The sequence below is a fragment of the Thalia democratica genome, chromosome 1 (genome assembly GCF_965202585.1).
Source record: "Thalia democratica chromosome 1, ktThaDemo2.hap1.1, whole genome shotgun sequence".
Lineage (NCBI taxonomy): Eukaryota > Metazoa > Chordata > Thaliacea > Salpida > Salpidae > Thalia > Thalia democratica.
The window spans coordinates 89,777,831-89,805,599 of NC_139165.1; the positions used below are offsets into that span (position 1 = coordinate 89,777,831).

At 27.2% G+C, this 27,769-nt stretch overlaps 1 protein-coding gene across 1 annotated transcript; it reads right to left on the bottom strand.

Annotated features, from left to right (window-relative positions):
- Nucleotides 1–437: 437 nt before the first annotated feature.
- LOC145840932 (sodium/potassium/calcium exchanger 2-like) lies at nt 438–27,451 on the bottom strand. Its single transcript, XM_082948291.1, has 16 exons — nt 27,325–27,451; nt 25,470–25,558; nt 21,732–21,861; nt 18,611–18,780; nt 14,384–14,548; nt 13,184–13,346; nt 12,783–12,882; nt 12,643–12,713; nt 11,569–11,636; nt 10,294–10,348; nt 10,090–10,127; nt 9,552–9,695; nt 7,107–7,196; nt 5,348–5,514; nt 1,146–1,200; nt 438–632 (listed from the first exon to the last, which is right to left on the bottom strand). Exons 1-16 carry the CDS (start codon nt 27,449–27,451, stop codon nt 438–440), a joined length of 1,827 nt encoding a protein of 608 aa, XP_082804417.1.
- Nucleotides 27,452–27,769: the final 318 nt, after the last annotated feature.

The following is a 27,769-nucleotide window of genomic DNA, read 5'->3' on the forward strand; positions in this document are numbered from 1 at the left end:
AATACTTGCTGCAAATGAGCACACAAGTTAGAAACACTCTTTTTTATTAGAAAAAGTGTTTTAAAATGTAGTTTATTTACTAATTGCAATAAAGGATTACCAAAAATATGTGTAAATCTCTACCTTAGTTGATCATTTCAGTTGCATTGGCAACGAACGATTTTTTTTCATGTTTGTTTACTGTCTATAACAAAAATTTATGAAGGTTAATGATTTATTTTATTTTTCATTTTCTCGGTTGCTTTAATTTTCAAGAAGCTTACGAATCTGTTGTCTTATCACTTCGTTATTGTGACGTGACAGCTCAAGTTGACGATGTTCGTCTTCATCAACCAGTGACGTGACAAACTGCGATCTCACGACAACTAAACCTCACGTTCATATCAAACTCCAGCGTTCTCGATGACGTCAGTTACCGCGTTCGTGACGTCACCGCGTCAGCTCTGCACGGGGCAGGCGACGTAGCCGAGCTCGAGCATCAGAGAAGAAACCAGGAAGACAATGTAGAGGGCAAACAGGGCAAATCCCAGCTTCTTGGTCATCTTCCACTTGTTGCAGGCGATGCTGCACACGACCAGGAAGAGCATGATGGCCAGCAGCAGCACGCTGCAGAACAGCCCGTTCGACTCCACCTGTTTCGATTACGTCACGGTTATTGAACGAAAAAAATACGCTAAAAATAGTTGGTCTTAGGACGTGGTGCGCGAAAAACCATTCGGTTATCGGGTCGCACACCTTTTAACGTCTTGTCCAGGATAGTTTGTTGTTATTCCAAGCTTTTATAATTTGAAACTCAAGTGTATACAGATTCAAAATAAAAGATTTTTTTTTTTTAATTTTAGCTTCTGACTTTTACTTTTGTTTACTTTGATTTAAGTTTTTTTTTGATATTATAGTTGTTTTCTAAGGATATTGTTAACTTAAATTTTTAAGTATTTTTAATCTTTTTTTATTAAAATTTTAAAGCTGAATTAAAAAAAAAAAAGCTACATTAGTTTACTTTCTTAAAACTCAAAATTGTCTTTATATAAAATATGTAGTCTCGAACACAATTTTGTGTGATAGGTTTAGTTTAAAAATATAGTCGAACTATAGTTTTTTATCTTTAATATGTTAACATAGTTTGTTAACTATCTTTTACTTACCTTTACAGTTTCTCCCAATCTTATTAGTGTTGCCATAGCCCACGGTAGAGGCAACCTGTTTTTTCATAATTATTTTTATTTTGTTTTATCTTTATCAATATTGAAACGTACATGCAAAAAAGTTGAGTAAAGTAAGTGTTATTAAATAGGTAAGACATAAAATTTTTGTTTACTAAAAGCAGCTTTATTACCAATTCTGAACGTTAAAAGTGTATGAACATAGTCTGGTTAAAGTTTATACATGCTACAAAATGTTTAACAAAAGTTTTTACGTATAGGAAACAACTTCAAACAAAATTTACATAAAAAAACAAAATAAATATAATTAAAATTTTTAGTTAAAAATACAAAAGCCCTTTTTAATTTAAGTATAAAATTTCTATTTAAGATTTTTTTTCTGAGAAAATTTATTATTGATTAACAAGTTTTTTGGTTACTTAACTGCTACTAAGTATTTTTGTTACTTTAACTTTAAAAATGCCAAGTCTTTCTCTAAACATCATTATTTTATCTACATCAAGGCAGTATTAACGTGAAATTTTATCATAATTAGCCACAAATTTTCCCAAAGTCTTTGTTTAAATAGCTTTAGAATAAAGTGAAAACAATTTTCAGAAAATTTTATTAGTAAGTACGTCTCATTGGGTACAATACTATATGATTGTCTTAAAAACATTAAAGTTATTTTAATAACGTACTACAATTTACATCATAAAACAAGTTTTTAATTTTTTAATTTTGCATTAAATCTTAGTGAAATTCAATGCATACATTGTTTTTAAATTATTTTGATCATGCAATTACTTATCACAACTTAAAATTATTGATAACGCTTACATAACAGAATATAATGATGACTTATTTTAAAAACTTTAACTTTTCGATAAACTTTTAATGAAAAGAACTGTTGTATAACAAAATATTAAAGCCTTATATAATAAGTTGAATTGTTATGTAATTTTCAAAAGTTTAAACAATAAAAAAGCTTTGTTTTTTTTTTACTGTAACTTGTCTTTTAAAACATTTTCTTTTAGTAACGAAAAGTTTGAATTTAATTTTTTACGTTAAAAAAAATAAATGAATCGTAATACAAACGACTCGGTTTCTACGGAATATTTTACTTAATTTTGAAAAAGATCTAGTTTTGTTTACTTGAACTAGCTATAAAATTATTTAACAATTTTAGCAGTTGTAATTTCTTGGATATTATGAACAAAAAAACACGACAGTATTTGAACAATCGCGTATTGAATCCTAAAAATACTAAGAGAGTAAATAAATAAGGATATTTTTCATTTTTTTTTACAAAAATCTTCTCTTCACGACTGAAACTATTTTTGAATAAAAAAAGCTACGTAAATTTTGATACAGAACACTTGTTTTAAAACTAAAATAAGTACAAAGAATACGTCAAAGCTCTGTTTTCGATCACACCATATTTAGTTTGTCCCAACCGGTCTTCCAACACACAAAGTGAGAAATCGATTTCGACTTTAAACTTGTTTGTCATTGATTAAACTTGCGCAGAAAAGTACTGGCAGAAAGTAGTTTAGTCTTTCGATTGAATAATTAATGTTAGAAATCAATATCCAAACATAAACTTATCTGCATACAAGAGCTTAAGTAGCTGCGTTAGTTATAAAGATTGAAATGTTTTTTTTTATTGTTTGTATGCTAAAAACATACACTAAAATTTTAAAATTTGTTTAACCTAAAACAATCTAGTTTTTATCTGACGACTGTGGAGCTAGGTATTTTAATTTAAACTTATAACTGAATAAAATGGCTTATTTTTTTACTGATTTTTTTTTTACTTTAAAAATAGACTGCTTATACTTTTACTTTCCATACACAAAAAAAAGGCACTTTGCGCAGAGTAAAGTATTGGACGCGTAAGGTGACATAATATTTGTATGAGGTAGGTGTTAGTAATACTACAATTTTGTAAAAATAAAAATCATAAACATTTATTTGAAATTTTCCTACTTCACAAAAACATTTTCATCATTACATTATGAACAAACTAGTAAGATAAAATATTATGCCGGTAGGTCTTTTTATGAGTTTCCTTTTATGGGTTCCCTAGTTGCAGCAGCAAAAATTTTGCAAAACTGCTAAAAATATTTTCATAATGACGTCATCAAAATTCCTTGTAAACGTTTTAATTCCCTAAATCAAAACAAAGTGGTTGCTACAATCACAATCACTAAAAGTTAACAGTTATCGTAACTATTTTCCTAATCAAAGAAAGTTTTAAAATGCTTTAATTGTTATACTTTTTAGTTTAAAATAAGGTTTGGTCATACCAATTAGACCATCAGACCACAAGCCTTGGTTAGACCGATACCGGTTTCGTCCTGATTGGGACTCATCGGTCCACTGAAGTCTCAGTCTACCAAAGGCTTGTGGTCTGATGATCGAATTGGTTTGGTCAAACCTTGTGTTAACTTGAGCTTGTCTCACGGCACATGAAAGTCCAGGATTTGGCTCTGTAGACTTTCGCCAATGTTTTTGTTTTCGTTAATGTATAAAATTGTGACCATTTAACGATTATTAAATATTTTTATATTCAGTAGAAAACATTTTGCAAAAAATTTAACTTTCTAAAACATAACAAATTGGTTGCTACATAAAAAACATTAAGTTCGTAAATTTTAAAACTTTTTTCCTTATCAAAAAAGATTTTTTAAATTATTAAAACATATACTTTTTAAATTAAATTGTATTTGTTTGTAGACAAAATTATTTAAGAAATTATTTTAAGCTCTATTTGTTAGTAGTTTATACTTTTAAAAAAAATTTAATTCTTTTTTTTTAAATCAAAGTGGATTTTATTCATTGAAAAACCAATAAAGAACGGTTATTTAATTAAAACATTTATTTGTCTACCAAACAAAAATTTCGATAAAACTTTAAATTTTATGGTTTATTTTTATAACAATGTACAAAAGAAAAAAAACTCTATTGTAGCAACCACTTTGTTTTAATTTAGAGAATTAAAATGTTCACAAAGTATTAACTGCTAACAAATAGAGCTTAAAAAAATGTCTTAATATTAGTACCTATAGTTTTTCATAATACAACTTAAAAAGTATAAGTTTTAACAGTTTAAGAAATTGTATCAAAATATTAACTACTATATAAGTGAAGATTAAAATCATTGTAAAATACCTACATTTACGATTTTATACATTATATTTTAAAAAGTATAAGTTCTTTAGCACTTTAATAACTTGCTTTGATAAAGAAGTTACTTGTAACATTAAAGCATTCACCGTTTTTTATTGTAGCAACCACATTGTTTTGATTTGAAAAGTGTAATGTTTACAAACGTAACCCATAGCATTTTCTTGAGTAAGAAACCCATAAGTTAAATAACAAAACAAATGAGTATGTCTATTTAGGGATCAAATTCAAATTATACCGAAAAAAAACTCTTATTTGGTCTTTGTATGCAATTTTCAAACTGTTGCACATAATTGAAAAAAAAAATTATAAAAAGTTATTAAGAGTTTAAATAATTAGAGTTTTTTTTTTATTATTTACACAAGACAAAATGGAATGTTTTAGTAGGCACATATAACTTCTAATAAAGTTATTTTAAATTAAAAAAAAAAACAGTACTTACTTTCTTTTTTAAATTATTAGATAGAAGAATCATAAAGTTAAAAGCTTAACAGCCATTGCTAAAATAGGAACAAAAAGTTTATATATAAAAAAGTTAAAAAAAGACGCCAAGTGGATTAAAATTAGTAATTTGTAAGAAGGAAACTCATCAAAAGACCCCCAGTGGTCTTTTTATTGGTTTCCTTTTGCTGCAACTACGAAGCCTATATAATAAAACCCATAAAAATACCGACCCATATGATGCTTCTAAATTATCGGGAATACCATGACTTATTCAAAAACGTAAACATTGCGCCGACAAAAAAGTCACATCGCATAATACAACTATGACGTCAAAAAAAACATTTTTGATTTTGCAACAAAACCGTTACGTCGCAGAAAACACTTTTGTTACGACATCACGTAAACAACCCAAATACGAGTATAATCACAAACAAAGCAAAACACAACTATCTCTTGAAAAGTTTGATTTTGGTACTGGTTTCACACAACTATTTCTATTATGACGTAACTATTCATAATATTTTTGAGGGACTATGTTGGTACAACTACTTTTATTATGACGTCATACTAACCCGATGGTGACGTCGAATATGTTGCTGCCCACCGAGCTCGACACGGCCATGTCGCCCCGCCCCTTCCTGGCCACGATGACGGAAGTGATGAGGTCGGGGACGGAGGTTCCGGCGGCCAGGAACGTCAGGCCCATCACCGTCTCGCTCATTCCCGTCGTTTCCACCACCTGACGAAGTCATGATGTTTGTGTTTATAATATTTATTTTATCTGAACTGAAAAAAATTTACAAAAAGTAAAGTGTGTAAAAATATAAAACAAATGAAATACGAACACTATATAATACTATACATACATATATACATAACAGTTTCGCTCATTCCCGTCGTTTCCACCACCTTGATGGAAGTTTATTTAAAATTTTACATAATTTTTTGTACTACATGTATTAAACATAAATTTAAGACGTGACTCATTCAAAAAGTACTTTTATTTAAACACACAATTAAAACTACTTTAGTTAGCAACTAACTTTAAAAGATAATTTTGCGTAAATGAACAGTTAGAGGTTTCATCAGAAAATAATTCAATTATCACCAATTAACTTAATTAAATTAATTATACCACAGATGTTTTTGTGTCAAAACTTTATTCCGACTAACGGCGTTTCACTGCTCTCAAATAAATTTAAGAACAGATCTACGGAGTCTATAAAATATTTACTCTTTAGAAAAAAAGCATGTATAATTATGTATAGTGTTTATGTGAGTAGTAACTATAAACGAACTTTATTGTTTAAAAACAAAGTTTTTTTAAGGGAACCATCGATTCAAGTACTTCAAATATACTTTTTTTCTTAGAATTCAGCATTTAAATTAGTTATATATATTTTTTACTTAAACTGTTATACTCGAGGTATTTTAGAGTTACTCCCATAACAGTCTTCCCCGTTGTTTCTTGATGTCGTTTACTGTTTTAATTCATATGTATATAGGTATTGTGTTATATATTGTTCTATTTAATTTATTTCATATTTTTACGCACTTTGTTTGTTGTACAATTTGTTTAACTTGTTCTTTTTGTCTATTAATTTAGGGTTTTTTTTAATTTTAAATAAACACTTATCAGGTTTTACAATTTGTTTTAAATTACGTTATGGAGTTTGAAATACTTTTGAAGTCACTAATTTATTTTTAAATTTTCTTACTAAAAAATTATTTATAAACTGCATTGCTAATTTTTAACAAAGCTTAAACTATATGCAGTTTTTAATAACATAGCTGAGTTTATAATTTAAAAAATTTACAATACTCAAACACATAAGAATTTATTTACTAGAAAAAATGTAAAAAACTTCCACAACATCAATTGTTTCAGAGTTAAAAAACTTGATACCATTTAGTAGTTTGTTTAACAAAGCTTTTTTTTTCATAGTAAACGAGTATAAACAGCTTTGATAATAATATGTTTTTGTAAAGAAAATTGTAAGTTATAAACTATAAGTAAAATTAAAAGAAACTAGTAGTTTTTTTAACTATTTAACAAACATAACCTTTATTTTAGAATAAACGAGTATAAAAGTCTTTGAAAGGAAAATGTTTTTATAATGAAAAATAAAAACTATAAACTACAAGTAAAATTAAAACAAATTAGTAGTTTTTTTTAACAAACATAACGTTTATCTTATAGTAAACGAGTATAAAAGTCTTTAAAAGGAATTTTTTTTATAAAGAAAACTAAAAACTATGAATAAAAATAAAAACCATGATTAAAACTAAAAACTATGAATAAAACTAAAATAAGTAAATAAAACAAGTCACCTGATGCGCCCACCACACCATCAAGTACGTGAAAAATCCAATCCACAAAATGCTCATTGCGAACGTGACCAGGAAGTACTTTTCTTTTTTCTGTTGAGTTTTAAACTTTTACAATACTTCTGACAGAACTATTTATAACTATATAACTAGTATATTCTTTAACGATTTGAACAAGCACTTTTAAGTTTTTGAAGGTAAATGCTTTGGCAAAAAACAAAGAATTGTTAAAAAAGAGGAATTTTTTTTTAATACAGAAACAAAAAGATTTAATAGTTTATAAAAGTAAGAACTCAAGAAACCAAACAAAAGTATTTTAAGTTCTTTAGTTAAAAAAAAGTTTGTGTGTTCAATAAAGAACAGCAGGAAGATAAAAAAAATTAATTGCAGCAAAAATTCTGCAATCGCAATTGTGCACAACACGTGCGCTTGTAGACCAAAATGGTCGAAATAGACGTGATCTCTCAAGTAAATCAGTGAATAATTAATGACGGCAATTTCAGTGCGTCTCTTGACTTTGTGTTTTCCAACAAACAACAAGCTTTCTGCCTAGTTCAGTTTTTTTTAACACTTTACGTCTCGATAAATGTGCGTTGCAAAAAATACTATTTAAACATACATATAAACATGCACAAAACAACAGACTCGAGTTTCGTGCTTATGCAATCATCAGCTTCAAAACAAGTTCAAACTAAAACTCGAGTCCTTTTAGTTTTACATCTTGAAATAAACCTTTTTATTAATAAAGCCTTTAAGGTGGGCTCAGTGAGAAAGATTTGATTAATCAAGTTAAATAACTTAATTATATGTATATACATATTTATAATATAAAAAAACAACTAATTTTCAATTTGTTTACTTAGTTTTAATGCTTTGTGCATCTCCTAAGAACGAAATAAAGAACAAAGTAAGATTTTAAAAGAATTACACAAAAAAAAAATTGTTACGTTTAAACTAAAATTAAATAATTTTAGTTAGCCTATTTTAAAAACAACTTATGTACAAGTTAACTTATTTTTGCTTCGTTTGTTCTTGTTTTTGGACTTATTATTATACATTATTTATTATTATTTATTATCATATTATTATATATCATTTATTACTATATATTTATTACTATTATATATATATATATATATTTATTTATAGATAGTATATAGAAAAATACAATTTTAAAAATTCTAGTACATATGTTTCATAAAGCTAAATAATTTAATCATAATTTAAATGTTTTTACAATCGTATTTTTCCAATAAACTGTTTAAAAACCCTTTAAGTGGGCCCTGTAGAAGGTGTTCAAGTTTGAATAATTTATTTTATATATATATACATATATATACATATCGCGTAGGTAACTAGTACACTTCGGAATTTTAGTTATCAACCAAGTATGGCTTTCTTTTCCGAAGCTAAACGATTTGGTACTGTTTTTGATTTTAACAGTTGGGAATTAAAGATATAGTTAACAAGTCAAGATTTAAAAATAGTTTCAAACTTAGAGTGTTATTAGTAATTTTTTTTTGTAATCTTAAAATTTCACAAGCAAATTTATGAAATTTTCTAACAAAAGTTAAAAACACGTTTACTAATTCAAATGTGAATTTTTGTGAGTTGAAAAAGTAAAAACTGAGTAGGACTGAAACGACAAAAAAGTAAATTAAACTTTGTTTTTGAGCTATACGACAAACTTTGTTTAAAATCAGTTTAAGCACGAACAAGCTATCAGGTCGAAAGCTATCAGAGCTAATCTAACTAAGTAACTTTAACTTGACCTAAAGTAAAAGCTAAAAGAGATGAAAAGCTAAAAGTTTGTTTAAATTCAGCCTTGACCTTGGAAAGGCTAAATTTAAGCCAACTCTATTTCACCTTTTACTATTTATTTTTAGATAGTTTACATCTTAACTTTTAAAAAAAATAGTTTGTGTGAAAAAGATTAAATCTGTTTAGATAACGAACTCATAATCAATATCTTTAAAAGTTCAAAGCTTATTTCTTAGTTTAGTTTATAAAAAGAAAACTTTTTTTATATTAAATTATTTTTCTTTCACACAGAATTTAAAATAAGTATTTAAAAGCGTTAAAAACTAGTGGTTTGCATATTTCTTGATAAAAGGCTAAACAATTAGTTTGTTATGGTTTTTTTGATTTTTTTATTAAATAAACGTTATAAAATTTGTAAATTTAATTGTACTATATTAAAACTAAACGACTTATAGTTTCAGTTACCACTTTACAATTATTTTTAAGCTTATTGTTCACACATACAACACAAGCTTTCGGTAATTTTTAACAGGGAGACCACGCTTTTACGCTTACAACGCAATTAAAGCCGATTGTTACGTTTGCGTCTGAAACAAATACAACCAAACAATTCAACTTGAAGTTTTGTTGAAGCCAAATACACGTAGTATTCATTTTATCTTTTGTTAAAATTTGTTAAAAACTAACAGGTTTCCTGACGTCTGGTAGCGTCAGCACCAGTGGGAGAGTGATGGGAAGAATCAGCAGGTACAGGATCCTCTTCTTCAGAGTGGGAGGCCAAGACATGTCGAACGGAACCGACTCTTCCTCCGCAGACGACTCCGAAGCGATCTAGTAAACAGATCGCTTATTTGTTTTATTGCTTTTTTTTTTTTTTTGAAATGGTTTGAATTGCAAATTATAACTTTAAAAATGTAAAAAACTTAATAACTATTAAACATTTTATTAACAGTTGAATCAGCTTTTCAAAGGAAAAAATATAAAAATGGTTTAACTTCTTTAAAGCTTTAGTAAGTTTAATGTTAAAAATCAATTTTCATTATTAGAAACTTCTAGAATTCATTTTTTAACCACTTTTATAAAGATATTGACGTAAATGCTGGAGCCTAATTAAAATTTAACATAACTGTATGTTGTAAATTTTATAAACAATTTTACTTTAACGAAAATCATGAATAAAAATTTCACACAATACTAAAATACTGATTAAACGAAAAGTACTAACTCGTGATTCCAAATCTATATCCACACTGAGTCGGTGTTCTGAAAAGTAAATTTTATGTTTGTTGATTTTATTAAAAAAAATGTTGATTTGTTTATTTTTCAAATGTTTAACAAGTCTTAACTAACAACAAAGCGAAGTATTGAGTTAGATTAAAACTTAAACTAAATTTTCAAATGACTTTGTACTTTGTAACTTTATAATTACCTTTACCATTTGGGGCAGCTGATTCATTCTTCCCATTTAGTTTAGGAGTACCGTTCTGTTATAAAAAAAATTACTTTTTCACTTTAAGTTACTGCATGTAGTGAATATTTCAACTTTTTTTGTACAAGCTATTTTATGAAAAAAGTTGTTTACATTTTCTTTTTTCTGAACTTTCAATTTTGAGATTATTATTATTAAGTACTTTTATAAACAAAGCATTAAACTTTGAAATTAAAATAAGCAAAAAGATTTTATGTTAAAATTAGAGTTTACAAAATACAATTTGTTTAAATGTTAGATATAAATAAACAAAAATTATTTATCATAAATGCACTATATAAATAAAAATATTATCTTAAAACAAAGTATTTAATACTTAAGGAAAAATGAAAAACAAATTGCTTTAAAATGCGTCAATAGACAACTGGATTTCTCAATTATAAATGCAATAAAACAATTAGTTTCAAACATATTGGAGAAACAAGGCATTTATAGATGTGTTTAAAAAACAAACATAGTTTCTAGAAGAATGCAGTTTTGTATAACAGATTCTCTGCATAATTTTGTACGCACTTACCGTAAAGCCTTATCAAAGTCTTAGTTCTTACTTTACATTATACAACGCATAAAGCGCATTAAACGCTTTGTATTGATTTTTATACAACGTCACTTAGTTATTTTTAGAATGCTGATATTCAAAGAAGGATCGAAAAAAATCTATTAGTTTACTATCAGTTTGTGCTTGTTTTTTGTTTTTAATTAGGCGTTTTTTTAATTTGAAAACATCTTAAATACTAACAGTATTTATCTACATGTTTTAATTTCATACAAGCTTATTTCATGAATTTTTTTTGCAGTCAAATTTGATAAACCTTTAAGCCGGGGTAAATAAACTGCGGGTAAAAAGGATATGTGCATCACACAAGTTAAGCTTTATAAAGGCATACTTGATGAATTTATTATTTATTAACAATCAGAAAGTTATACTTATTTGTATCTGCTTAACATTCCTTAAAATAAAATTAATTTCAAAATTACTATGTTACAAAAATAAGCTTTTGGTTCAAATGTATACTATAAGCACATAATCGTTTTCTTGTTGTCTACAAACTAATATATTTTTTTTTTATTGTTTACTCTAATATTTTAAATATAGTCCATAAAAAAAAACCGAATAAACCTTTATGAATTAAAACGCCTGACTGTTTAAACACCTTTGCATCTGCATATGAATATTATAAAAAGCAAAAACACTTTTTTTTAAACACCACAAACCTCATAACTGTCTTGCAACGTCATGGTTGTGTGATTTAGAGCATGCTGATTGGACAAAACTTCTGCACCTATTGATAGTTAGTTGTTATTATAATTAGCAGCGTACTCCAGTTAGTCAAGTTTTTAATATTTTTATTTTTAAAATCAACATTTAACCTTGGAATTTTTAGCTTCAATATTTTTTTAATAATATACATAATTCCATTTATATAACGGACTTTTTAAATAAAATGCTAATAAGTTGTATTTTTTGTTTGTAAAAATACAATTACACCTAGAAATTTCAAAATAATATGAAATTTTCTTATGCAACAGAGCTCTTTAAAGCGAAATTTCAAGTTTTAATTAGATATGATTTTTTAAATTACAAAATAAATAATGTTTTAAAAGCTTAACAAAGATTTCTATTTCGGTATGCATAATAATTGTTTACATAAACAAGCTTTTAGCTTCTTTTGAAGCCATCCAAATACTGTGGAAGACAGTATTAAATTTTTAAACTCGTTTTAAATGACGGCCAAACTTTATGAAACTTTTGTTCGAATGCTTTCGAAGTTTGACAAGTTTAAATTAAAAGTTAAGCCTGCTTTGAATAATTCATTTAAAAGAACAAAAGCCAGCTAAATTAGTTACGAAGTGAAATTTTTCTACCCAACCAGTTTGTTTTACTAGAAATTTTATAAGAACTGATTTTAGATTCAACAAGTTTTTTATTTATTTTCTCTTAGATAAGTAGTTTAAGACGTGGTTATTAAGTTTAAACTTATTTTTGTTTGAATAAATTACTCTTACAAAACAGTTTAAACCATAGATAACAAATAAAATAATAACTTCAAAGATTTTTCTTTCAATCACAGAAAAAGATATATTTTTATTTTAACTGTAAGAACCTTATTTTTCTTAAACCCATCAAAAATCGAACTCAATTAATTGTTGCTTATACAATATTTTTAAAATTACAGTATCAAAACTATTCAACTTGAAATTAAGTATTACGGTTTGCTCAAGTAAGCTACAAATTTATATAGAAAAAATTATTTTTATCTTATCAATGTATGCTTATCAACAACAAACCAATACCTTGGTCTGTGCAAACCACAGCCGTGGCTTTCTTCAGTTCTTGCACTTTCAAATACTCGTCGCCGCTATAAAAGTTTTTGTTATTTCAATTTTTATATAAATCAAGATTTTCAATGCTTATACTATATTCTAACTTTGAGTTGTTTTTTGACGAGTTGTTGATTTCCGTGGTTTTGCTTATGTTTTTTCCGTTTCGGTTTGAGTACAACTGAGCGATTTCATTGCCATTAGCGTCTGGTTAAAAAATAGTTTTTTATTTTTATTTTTTTATAGGTCAAAAAGTTATATAATGGTTACCAATCAAACAACTAAGATAGGATGTAGAGTCTAGAACACTGTACACGTATACAAAAACAAGTGTAAAAATTTTCTAAAAAAATAAAAATATACATATACTTACTGTTACAATTTTTTGTTGCCTTTTTTTTTATTGTATCAGTCTTTTTTTAAATATAAAAATAGCCACATGACAACAACAACACCACAAAACACGTGGTTAAACTCTCAAGCATAATTTAAAATTTAAAACACCCACCGTCAGTCATTGGGTCTAGTGAGTGCATCATCAAGTGGATCATGCCCATTGAGAAGGAGGTTTTGTTTTTGTCGTCGATGTTGAAACTCGTTTTGTTTGCGTCATTGTGCTTCTCGTTCGCACTGTTCACTACAACTTGCACGCTTTCCGCGCCTTTGTTTTCCTGGTTAAATTTAGAAAATAAAACTAGACAAAAATATGTCTTTATTTTATTGTACAAAAGTTTTTTTAGCAGTATTAAACAAAGTGGAAGTGTAGAGTAAAATCAATTTATAATTAGGAACTAACTAAACAAATGTTTTTTTTTCTGAATTTTAGCGTTTGCTTTTATTGAAAATAACTCTATTGTACGAGTTTGCCATTCAAATAGTCAAACTTTTACATAAAGGTTGGCAAAACAATGACGTAACAACTAGTTTGGCATAATTTAACTACGTTGGCTAAGTAAAAGCATTCTGACTGACAGGATTTACTATAACTAGTTGGCCAGTTTACAAGTTTCATGAAAAATTATTTAAGCTGGCCAATGTGCTTTAATTCATTTTCCGGCAAACCTAACCCCTTAGGAATGTTAATATTTGTGCCCTTCAACTAAGAGTTTTTGTCGAGTTTTAATAATAGTGTTTGCTTTAAATTAAATTGATTCTGTTTATATAAGCTTGTGGGGATACGTTTTAATTATAATGAGATAAAATTAAACAATGTTAATATTATTTATAATGTTTATTAACGAGCTTGAACTTTTATTTAAGTAAAAACAAACCATTTGTTTTTGTTACTCTTTTTTAAATGATTTTTAAAGTCAGTTTAATTAAGGTGGGTTGCTTGATAAAAATAGATATTACATTACTAAGTTTGTTTATTGCGTTCAAGCTTAAAAACCTAATAACTTACAGTTAAAATTTATGAAAAGATTAACAATCTATAAAAGTTAAATGTTGGTAAACCTTAAATCATTCGCCGAAAGGCAAATGAAATAAAAAACAGTTACACTAACTTTCACAAGTGATATAATGAAAATTTAATTTAACCGTAAACATTAGTAATTATAGAAAATTAGACCGAAACTTAATTTGCATAATAAAGATTTGAAAAGTTTTACATAATATCTCCCTAGTAATTGAAATCACTTTATATGTTTTCTAAAAATCATAAACCTTAAATCACTCAAAAAATACAAATAAAACTAAAAACAGTTACTTTCACGGGGGAAACTTTTCCGTTTGCGGCCACACTGTTATTCGTAGCAGATTTTCCGAACGTTTTCTTCAGCACACCCTTGAATTTTTCCTCTATTTTCTTGTTGTTCGCCATGATCGCGACGTAAAACGCGTACAAGCTTATCAGTATGAGGGACTCGCATAGCTGAAAAAAAAGTAAAGATTTACATCATATAATGTTTAATAAAACTAATTAACTGATTCAATTGTATTTAAACAAATCATTTATAATTCTTATGAGAGACTCGAATAGCTATTAAAAGTTTCAATAGGAAACAGCTCAAATAAACATTAAAAAAAAGCTTAATTTACAGAGTTGAAAACTTAGTTTACTTCGCCACCGATGAATAAAAATTCTTTAGTTTTCTAATTTGTGAAACGTTAATTAGAACATTTTTTTAAATAACTTTAAATGTACTTGAACCGAATAGACATATATTTATAGACGAATATTTAGCAACTAAATACAAACGACTCTTTCAAACTTTTAGACAGTTTATGATACTCTAAATGACAATTTAGATAAAATTTATTAACTTAACAGTATACAGCCTTTTAAAATAAAATCATTTAATTAAATAGTTTAATCTTACCAAAGAAGCATTGTAGTCTTAGGTTTTTTGATGAGATTACTGTTCAAAGTAAAAGTCAAATAAACAAAAAAAAAACATAAAAAAAACTTAAACAGAATTTTTTTAAAAAACAACTATACGTTGTTGTTATCAGTTGCTAAACTTAGCTAAAGGTAGACTAACAAAAGAAAACTGTCACAAAGGCTGAACATAAAAAAAATTGTGTTCAGTTTAATTTTCGATTGGAAACACAACACATTGATTTTTTAATCCCAATTCAAAGGACAGTTTAAATTCGCCTCGCATAAAGTGAAGCTTTATTTTGAAAGTTAAATTGCAAAAATTCATCTTTGTAGCCAAGAAGTTCAATCAAATTACCTTTAAATAGTATTAAAATAAAACTAATGCTTTCAATCAGTCATTCAAATAATTAAACTGAAACACACTTTATAGTTTTTATTCAGTGATTGCTAAAATAAAAAGAACCAGTAGCTATTCATCATTTAAAAAAATAAAGTAATAAAATATTTAAAAACTTTGAAAAAAAGAACTTTGAAAAAACGCTTTATATAAAATTGACTAGGTAGATTAACTTTTAGGAAAACTAAAGTTTAAGTCTAATTTACATTTTTTAAAATTTTTAATCAAGATATGTTCAAGGTTGAATTCATAATATAAAACTTTGTTAAAAAAAAACTTATAAAAACTTTTTTTTTCTACAGTAATTTACCTTTATAACTTTACCAAAAAACTAGAGAAAATTAATCCAATAAATGTTGAACTCACTTATTGTTTTTAATTATTTAACTTTTAACAACAGATGAAAACAAAAGCAGCAGTAACATTTAAATAGTAAAACAACTTTTTTTAGTAATAAAAACTTAATTGTTTTAAAGTTTTACTAAAAACAAAGAATACATGACCGAAGACCAACAGAAAAACCTACATGAGAAATAAAAAAATACTATTTAATTTTAGCTGAACCTTGCGCAACGTGCTTCAAATGCAAATCTACGACATTGAAGTTTAAAACATGTTACACAATTTCGACTTACATAATATTACTTGGCTGAGGTTTTGAAGTAAAGCCAATGCACAAAAATAATAATTCAGTAGTTGGCAATTCCGGTTATTTTTTATATAAAATGTGCTGTTCTGTGCTTTCAGCATATTTTACTGAAATGTTAGTCGTTTTTACTTCATGTTTTTATTGAGTAAAAACGACTACGAAGTTTTAATGTTGAAAACTACTATTTACTTAAACATTTAAAGCCTATTTTTTTGTAGTCAAGCATTTATTACGCAAAATATTTTTTATAAGTTTAAAAGCACCAATTACATTTATTAAAATCAAACTACTAAACGTTGACCCTGCCCTTACGAAAACCAACTCGAAATGCCAAAAGTCCCCGCGGCCGTAATAGTCGATTACGCAACGTGCTGTTGACCGGTCAAATAAGTTTCAAACTTTGTTAACTTAAACTCGGTCGCTGCGTAACTTTTAGAATGACGTGAAAGTCGTTCATGAATTATTAAAAGTAGAAAACGAAAACATTGCTGTCGAACTATTTGAGTTGTTAAATATTTTTTTCTAATGTTAAACAGAAAACACTAATGAACACCAAGTTTTTACCAATTTTCCTGTCCGTAAAAGCAAAAGTATTTGTTAAATAATTTTAGCTTGTCTTTGTTAATGGTATTCGTTTATGAAACACAGAACGTTTTGTCTTAACTGTCGATAAACATAGCTTTACAGGCCTTTTCTATATATAATAACTTCTGAAAAAAGTTTCTATTGAAAGTAATTAGATAATGTTAATTAAAACAACAACAACTGAAACTTTATGTTCTTAGCACTCAAAATAAAGTTGAACTAAAAACGTTATTTAGTTTTTCAACTAAAATGATAATTTTTTTTTTTTTTACTCTAATGCCTTTTAGTGTAGTAATAACACTTTCAAAAAGTAATGTTGCGCTTGATAAATACAAATTTAAACCTAAACTTATTTTTTTTATATTAAAATGTTTTATGACTTAATTATTTTATTTTTTAGCATCGCCTTTCTTTTTTGGTCGACAACAAGGTTTAATTATACGAAAAAAACATACCATTCAAACTATAAGCTGACGAACGGGTCACTGAAAGAAATTTTCTTTAAATTTTATTTAATTCCATTTACACATCCGATCACCAAAAATACTAAAAGCTTCGCGTCTTAAGGGACAATTGCAAACGTGATTTGTGAGTAACAAAATATTTTTCTGGGGAGAATTTAATACGATTTACGTGACTTTAAAACGAAACAAATTGGCCAATTAAAATAAAAATTTAATAAAAATAAAAACGCCATGTGTTGTTTTTGAGAATTTTCGCTGAAGACTTTCCAAGGTCAGTTGTTTTCATTTTTAAACCTGTGCAAGAAAAACAAATATAATTTTTAAGTTTCTTAATGGCTGAAAAGAATCTACGGTATACAAAGCGATTCTGTTTAAAAAGAAAAATTAGCTAATTTACCTCTAGCCTCTCATTTAAATTTGGCTCTGGCGGAGAAAGTTTCACTCAAAATGCCAAAAGTCACAAAAGTCACAATGGGCAATTGCACAACGAGTTTGCAGCCAATCAAGTTGAAGTTTTCGAACTTGCAAACTTTAGTTTAAACTTGGACGCCGCGTCGGCTTATAAATGACGTAGTAGTCGCGAACTACTTAACTCAGTCGTGTTTTTTTTTATATATAAAAAAATGCATTGTTACACAATATCTAGGTTAAAAAGATAGTTTTAGTACTTTATTTTGTACAGATGTTTTTTACTGTAACAGAGCAGCTAAAATGGTTTTGTTTTAACTAATTAATTTCCTTGTAAACGATGTTAAATCTGTTGGTTTAAACATACTAATTTTAAAACTGTTATACTGACAGAAAAAATGTAATTTTATGGTAGTCTTTTTGAGCAGGTTATCAATTATGTTTAGAAACTTTTATTTTGGATTGAGTTCTAAACTTTAAGTTGCATGCTTATCATGTACTGTTTTGCAGTCTAGTTATTGATTTAAAACCAAGATAAGCCTAAAAACGTAAAAAAACTGACAAATTTGTCTTTTTAAAGTTTTAAAGGCGTAATTTAAACATTAATGCAGTTTTTAGGTTAAGTGGGTTTTGCTGTTTGTTTAATGTTGAAACATTTACTACAACAAAGTTAGTCATGGTAAACTTTATTAAACTAGTAAAAAAGCAAATGCTACTGTGTACTCTCATATGTTGACTAAATAACGTCTATAGAGTTTTAAAACTTTTTCTCAGTTTAACTCAGACCAAGTTAACTAAGGTATTTTAATTTTCTAGCTTAAACTATATCAATTTTTTAGTTCTACTTATTAAACGTAAATTTAGCTATCTAACGTTAAACCTTTTAGACCACTGAAGCCACATTGTAATTGCTTTAACATCGTTTTATAAATCTTGTAGGTCAATTAAGTTTAACTTTATACTTTTTAATTTAAATTTTTGAGCTGAATTTAAACTACATTGAGTCAAATGACGTATGCTAGCTCCGTAAATACTTATATTCTTTTATTTCAAGCACTATATTTGCGTTAGAGTACAACTTTTCAACCGGCTTCACAAACAAAACTCACGGTGACTTGGTAGTCGGCGAAGGTGACGATGAGCGCGGTGAGGCACACCAGGTAGAAGACGCAGTCGCGGAAGAGGGGGTACCACGTCAAATCCAGCGGTTTCTTGCTCACCAGCGCGCACGCCCCGATCACAAACAAGATGTTGAACACCGCGCTTCCCACGATCGTGCCTGTGTGTTGAAAATATTATTATTTTCTATAAGTGTGCTTCAAATCAGCATGTTAATAAAAAAAAAAAATTTTTTTTAGGAGTAGCATTATATCTTAAATATTTCTAATACTTGTGTTAAATATTTATCTAGAGCAACAAACATTTTGACTTTGTTTAAACTACAAATTTAATTTTGGCGTTGAACACCGCGCTTCCCACTATAGTGCCTGTGTGTTTCAAATATTTTTTTAAAAATATTCTATTGTAAACAACACATTTAATATTCCGTGCTTAATCTTGTTTTAGTAGTTTTTATACAGAAAATTTTATTTTACACAATGGTGCCAATTTATTTACACCGCGCTTCCCACTATGATACCTGTGTACTTCAAATATTTATTTAGAAAAATATTTTTACTTTTTTGTAAAGTTTACATGTTACATTTGTTTACAATTACAATGTGAACAATACATTTAATGTTGGTTTTATTCTGTGCTCAATTTTGTTTTAGTAGTTTTTACATAGATGTGTTGAGTATTTTTTAGATTAACAAGATCTTTGTTTGTTATAATGTAATGTTTATTGAACGACAAAAAAAAAAGACGATCAAAATATTCGGTCCAGGGACCTGGTGCACGAAAAATCTTTCGGTTATCGAGTCGCACCACTTGGATGCCTTTTAACGTGTTGTCCTGGACCTAAAAACTCGTAAACAGGATCTTGTAAACAATGCATTTAATTAATTTTGGTTTTATTCTGTGCTCGATCTTGTTTTACTAGTTTTTACATAGATGAATTTATTTTGAAATCGCGTTTTTTTATCAATTACTCTTAACTATTGTATCTGCATGAATATTAAGAGATAAAAAAGCAACACGTTTATTATTTCTTTTATTTTATTGCTTGATTAATAATGTTCGGTTTTGGTGTATAACTTTTTTCTGTGGTATTATAAAGTGTAATTGAAAACTTCTTTTAGCAAGAAAAAAATGAACTAAATTCTAATCAATAGTTTTTTTAGTTTGTTATTTGTATTTATATATCTATACGCACAGTTGAAGACTAAAGTTTTAACAAAAACAAATTGTTTTATTTTTTACTTTAAAATTGCTGTGAAAATAATGCTTAATATTTTTTGTCGAATTTCTTGTACATAATTTCCATACGAAAAACTTTACTATAATTTTATATAATAATAAACAAAAACTTTAAACAAATTTCAGCTCTTTACATCTAAGCTTTATCTTCTTTAATAGTTTAACACAGTTTTGACAAGTGCCTCAAAATAAATCACCAAAAAAAATGCTGACATAATACTCTTACATAATAATCGCTGTGTGAAACAACCATAACTTTCCATCACAATTACTTACGGTGGAGATTATGTACTACTTGTAGCTTAACGTGTACGCTTGTTACTGATTCTTTGTGCTAATTATCGATTTTGTATCAAAATAAGACACCATACATTGCGTAACTGAACCTTATACAAACTTAAAACTTCCTTAAGACTTTCAAAGAAGTTTTTTAAGGTAAGTTATACTATTTTTAAACTTATGTTTTTGTATTCATAAAGTACATATCGTTTAAGAAGAAACTGCTTTTTGTAAAAAGTAAAATTAATAATTACCGAATTTTTTATGTTTTCTTATTATTTGTTAATTTCTGAAATCAAAATCATTAAATCATAAGTAAGTTTACACAATTTAGGACTTAACTTTTTTGTTTTCAAGCTAAATTTACTATATTTAAAACCTAAAATAACTAGTGCATCTATTAAAACTCTCACTTTAAACAAACTTAAAAAATATATAAAATTTGAACAGTTTTATCTTAAAATGCTCCTTTTATTTATATAAATTATTAATAAATATCTAAAGTTTATTTGTTTTAACTTTGCGTTGAACTTCAAGTTGCTTTGAAAACGTAAAATTTACAACATGACTTAGCTTGTTTTTTACACGTAAACTGAAAATTTTTCACACTTACGAACACAGCTTGTAACAAAAAAAAAACTCACGTAAATTGTTGTAAAAAATTCAGTGACAGATTTTGAAATTGTATTGGCTAGACTTTGTCAACCAGTTAATGTTTACATAATATGGCGTTTCAAAGGCAACAAAAGAGTTTTTTTTTAAACATATAAAGAAAACAGTTGTCTTTTGCGTACGCCAGACATGTTCTTTGCGCAAAATCAGTTAAATCAATTTCATTTTGAATTATTTCTCCAGCATTTGATGCGGACGTAAACAAAATTATCGATTCGTAGCATGAGCCGGTTGCAGAGCTAAAATAAGAAATTGTGTCAAGAATTTTTCGATTTTTCTCCTTAAACTTTAACTACTTTCCAAGGCTATTTACACTCACATGGATAACTATCTCGAACCAGTCTGTTTCAGTTTTTCTAGCAGTTTACTTGTCTGCTTTTCTAGTTTCTGATTTATTGTGCCATAACCAAAACCTTGCTAAAATCAACATGAGGAAGTTGTATAACAAGTATTAGCGACAAGTATTAAAAACACTTGCACTGTATGGACATAAGCGGTACATCTTTTTTTGTTTTATATTTCGCTGTATCATTTCCTAATCGTTTTTATCTTTATTCAAAGAAACCCCAAAATTTTGAGTAAAGCTTTTTAGTAGCAGTCACTCATTCGTATTTTACTAGATTATGTCCAGCCACACTAAATTTTTTTTAAGTCATCAAAAAACAACAGTTTTCTTTTCTTACATCAAACTATCTACTGACCAACGCCAACATCACTCTTAGCGAAGACAACCCTCATTACGAAATTGAACATTAAGCAACAACAATTTTTTTTCTTGTGACAGTCGTAACACACTGAAGAAAAATGCTGAAATATATTTGTGTTCAGTAAAAGACCTTGTTTGTTTTTATAAAGTTCAATAGCAAATTAATGTTTAACATTTTTAATTAATTTTATTTAATGTCCAAACTGATCACTGACCGACACCGACGTCGCTCTTGGCGAAGAAAACTCCCACAACGGAGGTGAACAGCTCGGGAGCCGACCCGCCGGCGGCCATGAAAGTCGCTCCGGCGACATCCAGCGACAGCTTCAGCCTGCTCGTGATCACCTGTGAGGTTGGTAAATGTTATATATATATATATTTATTATTTTATATAAGTATATATATATGTATAAAGGTTATATTTATATGCTAAACTTTTTGACTTTTATTTGTGTGTTTTATTTTGTGATTTATAAAACATATGTACCAGTATTTTTAAAATCTTATTTTTTTTAATAAACTATTTAAAGCCCTTCAAGTGGGCTCAGTAGAAGGTGTTCAAGTTTAAATAACAACCTTATTTAATATATATAAATTTATATATATATATATGTATATATATACTTATACAAAATAAAATGATTATTCAAAGTTTCACGCCTTCTACAGAGCCCACTTGAAGTCGCCTTTAAATGGTTTATTGGAAAAGTGCGATTTTAAAAATACTTAAAAAGCGTTTAGTTTCATGAAACATATGTACTAGCATTTTTAAAATTGTATTTTACCAATAAACTACATGTTTTTATATATATAAATATATAAACTATGCATGTAGATTAACTAAAATGTTAATTAAAACCTTGCTAACACAGTTATAGTTGTTTGAGGAAAAAAATAATTTAACAAGTATATTTACTTATACTTATTTGTCTTTTGAAGTTTTATGATGTTAAGAGAGGCTCTTAACTCTGATTAAAATACTTGGCAGAGGACGCGTGTTGAACGCAGAAACAGTCGTTCCAATAGAAGTTTATTTTTGTACAGCTTTATTTATAAATGTACTTATATACACTTTGATGAATGACAAAAAAAAGCGCTAAAAAGTACTTTGTTCTAAAACATGGTGTACGAAGAAACCTCTGGTTATCGAGTCGTATATCACTTGGATACAGTTTAGTGTCATTGTCCAGTGTACGTAAAAAATCTGAGCATATCTCTACATGTATGTACAAAATTTATTATAAAAAAAATGAAAATCTTGTGATAACCTATCAAAGAATTTACCTTTAGTTTAAAGTAATTTAATTTAACACACAAACAGTATTCTAAGTTAAAAAATTTGTATGTTGTTGGTTAGTATGTGCTAGATTAATTTCTGTTTTAAAACAACTATCAAATTAAGATCGTTTGTATTAATTTTAAAGAATAACTAGTGTAATAAAAAGTTCTAAACACAAACATGTTTTTAAATAGTATTAGTCAGTATATAAGTTTATTGCAATAAATATTTAGAAAATTTAAAAGCTCTCGTTTTAAAGCCTTTGCTAAGTTGGCTCTTTGAAAAAGCAAAAATGTTTTAGTTGACTTCGTTTTTTATACTTACGCAAACAAAAAATTGTACATATGTTATGTACTATTATATAGTTATGTGTAAACAGTAATAATGCTTTCGCTAACAAAAAAAAAGTAAAATAAAAACACTATTTTTTAATAAAACATTTAATTACATCAGAAAGCTTTTTTTTTCATTTGTCAAGTGTGGCAAAAAATTAAAATCTATTTTTGAAACTGTTGTAAGTAAATTACTGTTATATCTAAATTCTAAAGAATATTACTTTCGTAAAAATAATTTCGTTTTTAAAAGAGTAAAAGTTTAAGTATTAATAAGTTGTAGTTTAATGAAGTAATTATAGTTTTATGACTAAATAAGCATAAGTTTTAATTAATATCAGACTTTTCTTTAAAAAGACTTTTAAAAAGAATAAATGCAAAGCTTGATTTTCAAGAAAGACTTTCAATAAAATAATAGCAGGTTTTTGATGTAAAGCTGTTTGAAATCGATAATTCTCAATCATACGTCTAAAAGCGAAACTTAAGTATCGTTTTTTATTTCAAGCACCTTTACAAAGTTTAATTAAAACAAAAATCCAAGAAACAATTGTTTATAATTTTTTTTTTGTTTTTACGTTTTTGAGTTTATTATATGAGGTTCTCATCATAAAAAAACAGTTTTATTTATTGAATTTGTTTTAATTATAAAATTTTTTAAACCACTAAATGTTTTTTTTTCATATTTTTTATCAAGGTTTTCGTTCAAGAAACAATGATAGTAAAAGTTTTGTTTTAAATTTTCTACCACTTATTTTAGGCATAATTTTAGAAACTTCAAATGTCAACGACAGTTTCTCGAAAACAGAAAAAAAGTACCTCATTTCTGTCTAGAGCTTCTAAAATATTTAAAAATGTTGCACAACTCTGTGATTTTTATTTAATTCACGTAAGAGGTTTTTCTCGTAATATGTTTTATCATTTTTATATTTCAATTAATTTGTATGTAAAATAAACTGCGTCATAGAAAAAGTCCGAAATGTAGTTTCAGAATCTTTATTTCCGGATAGTTTTTCGAATGCATTTAAAATCTACGCACTACTATGTTTTTAACATTTTTGTACTATTATACTTTTTACGTTACCCGGTTTTTAGCATGCTCTTTATATTTGAAGCATGGAATGATGCAGTTTTTAAAAAAGTCCATATAAAACTTCCACACTTACATTTTTTAATATTTATTAAAAACTTAGGGATTTTACCTTATCATTTTAAATTATTATAATAAATAAATACTTGTATATTTTGAGACGTTGTTAAAAAATTGTTTATGTAGATGGAAACTTCATTAAAAAAAATTGAATTAATTAAACAGTTTGTCTGTCAATCTAGACAAATGATTATGTTTTTTATTAGAGAATAGTTTATTACTAAACAGTTTATTTTTGAAATTTAAAATAAAAAAAATTGTACAAATAGTAAAAATATCAAAATGTAAACTACTATATCAATAAGCGTTTCAATAGATTAACTATATCAACTAAAAAAAAGGATTTTTATTTAAAATATCTCGCTACAAATACCCTAATGATTTATTTAGACTTATAATAAACATATGTAGTTTTGATAAACATTTAACACCAATATTAGGCCCTTTATAACTTCTAACATATTTTTTTAGCGATCAGAGGATAAAAGAAATGGCTAATTAGCTAGTAAGGCGGAGATAAATAATAAAGGGGGCGATCTTTTTTTAAACTTGTGCCGATTGATTTATTAGAAAAAACGAGTTCATTTTTTAAACAAATTACCATTTACCAAACAAATTAATATTTTTACTAGGAGTTAAGTAGATGCAAACTTCTAAAGCGGCAAGAATAACTCGTCACGAGTAAAAGGGAGTTATAGTTTTATTTACTGAACGAAAACATAAATAGCGCTCAAATTAATTAGCCCTAGGACCTGGAGTACGAAAAAACCTTTTGGTTGTCGAGCCTTACATTACTTGGATACAGTTTAAGGTCATGTTCAGGACTTATAGTAAACATTTAATATTTTTTACTGTAGATTATACACTTTAATCAATTCAGATTTCGTTTTTTTTTTCATAGTCCTGACCAGACGTTAAAAGTGTCCGTGGTGCGCGACTCAACAACCGAAAGGTTTTTTCGTGCACCAGGTCCTAGAACCAAACATTCTAAGTGCTTCTTTTTGTCGTTCAACAAACCATACAAGCAAAGGTCCTAGGTGCACGAAAAAGCCTTTCGATTGTTGAGTTCTAGGTGCTTTTTTTTCGTCGTTCAATCAACGAATAAAACTAAATTTTGGTAGTCATTTAAACTGTTTTACTGTAGCTTATGCACTTTAATCAACATTTATCATTTTTTATATAACAGTAAACAAACCTCTAGAGCAGGCACGAAGAACTCGTCGCAGATGATGGCGAGCGCTATGAACATGTACAGAACCCCAAGCATGTGCAGGACAACCGCACCTGAGTAAAAATAAATAAACTTTATTTAATTTTAATCAGGCTTGTTTTTTACGTGATGTACTTGAACGAATAGTTAAACCATATATATATGTGTATAATAATCGCTATTTCTATACACTTTAAATTTTTGACACGTTTTAAGTAAAGTTGATCACTTTATAGAAGTTTCGTAACCTACACAAAGTTCTAAAATTTACAAATAAAAAAAAAACAGTTTTAAAAGAAACACAAGTTTTTAAATACTTAACTTTTACTTTTTTAGTTAAGTAATACTTTTTGTTTTAAATTTTTCTGTGAGTAAAAGCAAATATTGTCATAAGTATGTTTCTTAAATAATGACTATTTATACGCTTTTTGCGTTAATAAAATATTCTAAACAAAAATTACTGTAAAATAGTTTTTATTTTAGTATCTTTAAAAAAAATTTTGAAACAAACTTAAACTTTTAGCTTTATACTAGCTAATTTTCATTTAATTACACTTAAACTTAAGAGATAAGAACAATATTAGCAGCTTATATTTCTTTAGATTCAATAGAATATATGGCATAGTTTTACATAGCGTATTATATCGTTAAAATTAAATATTTAACAAACAAATATTTTACAGTATTGAATAACTAGTAAATTTAATGCAGCTTAAACTTATGCCTTTCATTAAGAAGATACTTTATGTTTTTAAACGGACAAATTCCTACAATCTTACAACCGGTAAAGTTGTAATCGTGTAAAGCACAAAAACGCTCATAAAAAAAAATAAACGACTCAAAGAAAGTAATGCACTAGAAAAACACACCTGTGTTGTTTTTATGTCAAGTTCATAATACTTACAACAATATTACTAGCCCGAATGTGCGATCTTGCATTGAATTATTCATAACAATGAATAATTCAACGCGTATGTTTTACAAAGTCGCTTTTCTACTTGTATTAAGTTGTTTTATTTTATTTACCTAAACTAATGTTTACTGACATTTTTTTAAACAGCTTAGTGAAAGAAATAAAACAAAAATTATTTTTTCCAATTTTCCAACGTAAGCTACGTTTTTAAGTTTAGTTTCTATGTTATGCATAAGTGTTTAAGAATTAACTGAAAAATATATTTTTTATAGCCATTATTTGACACTAAAGGAAAACTTTAGCTAAAATAAAAAAGAGCAATATTATTAAGATAAACATATATGGAACATTTTAACAAAGTCTTAAAGTTTAGAAAATTTGCAATTTGTTTAACTTAAAATTGGGTGCACGGCTATTCAAATTCGGACAATTCAAATTCCGACAATTCAAATTCTTTAAAATAAATGGAAACAGCCACAAATAAATAAGTAATGTATATTTTTCAAATATAAAAGATCTGTATATGATTAATATCTACAAGCCATTTTTTTTCTTTTTGAAATACATTAAACATTTCTTGAGATATGGCTTAAATAAAGTAAAAAACATAATTATTTTTAGTAATTTTAAAATATCATGAAAAGTATTTTAGATTTTGAAAAAAAGATTAAAATAGATTGTAGATATTAATAAGCTCTACATATTTATTTTTTTTTTTCAAGGTTATATTAGTTATTGAGATATAGTCTATTAAATATTTTTTTAAGAATATGAATTTTCGAAATTTTAATTGTCCGAATTTGAATTGTCATGAAACCCTTAAACTTAAACAAAGATCCTGCTGCAAGATCAAAAAATATTTTTTTTTAAGAATATTTAAAACATAAAACACCATCAACATTTTCCGCATTCACAACACGAACTGACCGTTTTTCCTCGCTTCCAGATCGAAGATGTCGCGGGGATAGACACCGCCCTCAGTACTCGTGCTAGTGCTCAAGGTGGTAGCAGTGATGTTGAAATCAGATTCAGCAGTTGATAGGCTGGTTGCCATGGTTTGTTATCTTTTCGTTGAAATGTTTTAGAACTAGACTAGTTTCGTTTAGTTAATTTAGATTATGTTATTTAAACTGTTATGTTAAAGCGAGTAACTCTATTTGCTGTGGTGATAGTAAAGCTGCAAAAGTCAGAAAACTTTATGTTTCATATTGTTTAGTTTAGTTTACATATTACTTTAATGCTACGGTGTTACAACAAATGTACCTAGTAGTCTGTAATAATCTCATTAGAGTTGATCTATAACCACATTCAGTGTTTTTCAAAAGGCTACTGCTCTCCTTTCAAAATACTAGTTCAGCTGCAAAGCTCAACA

Excerpts from the sequence above, each read along its gene's own strand:
- LOC145840932 (XM_082948291.1), bottom strand. The coding sequence starts at position 27,451 with ATGGCAACCAGCCTATCAACTGCTGAATCTGATTTCAACATCACTGCT. Across the intron at positions 18,781-21,731 it reads CAAGAGCGACGTCGGTGTCG|GCACGATCGTGGGAAGCGCG; the intron begins GTCAGTGATCAG and ends TTCAACACACAG. Across the intron at positions 5,515-7,106 it reads TGGTGTGGTGGGCGCATCAG|GTGGTGGAAACGACGGGAAT; the intron begins GTGACTTGTTTT and ends TGACTTCGTCAG.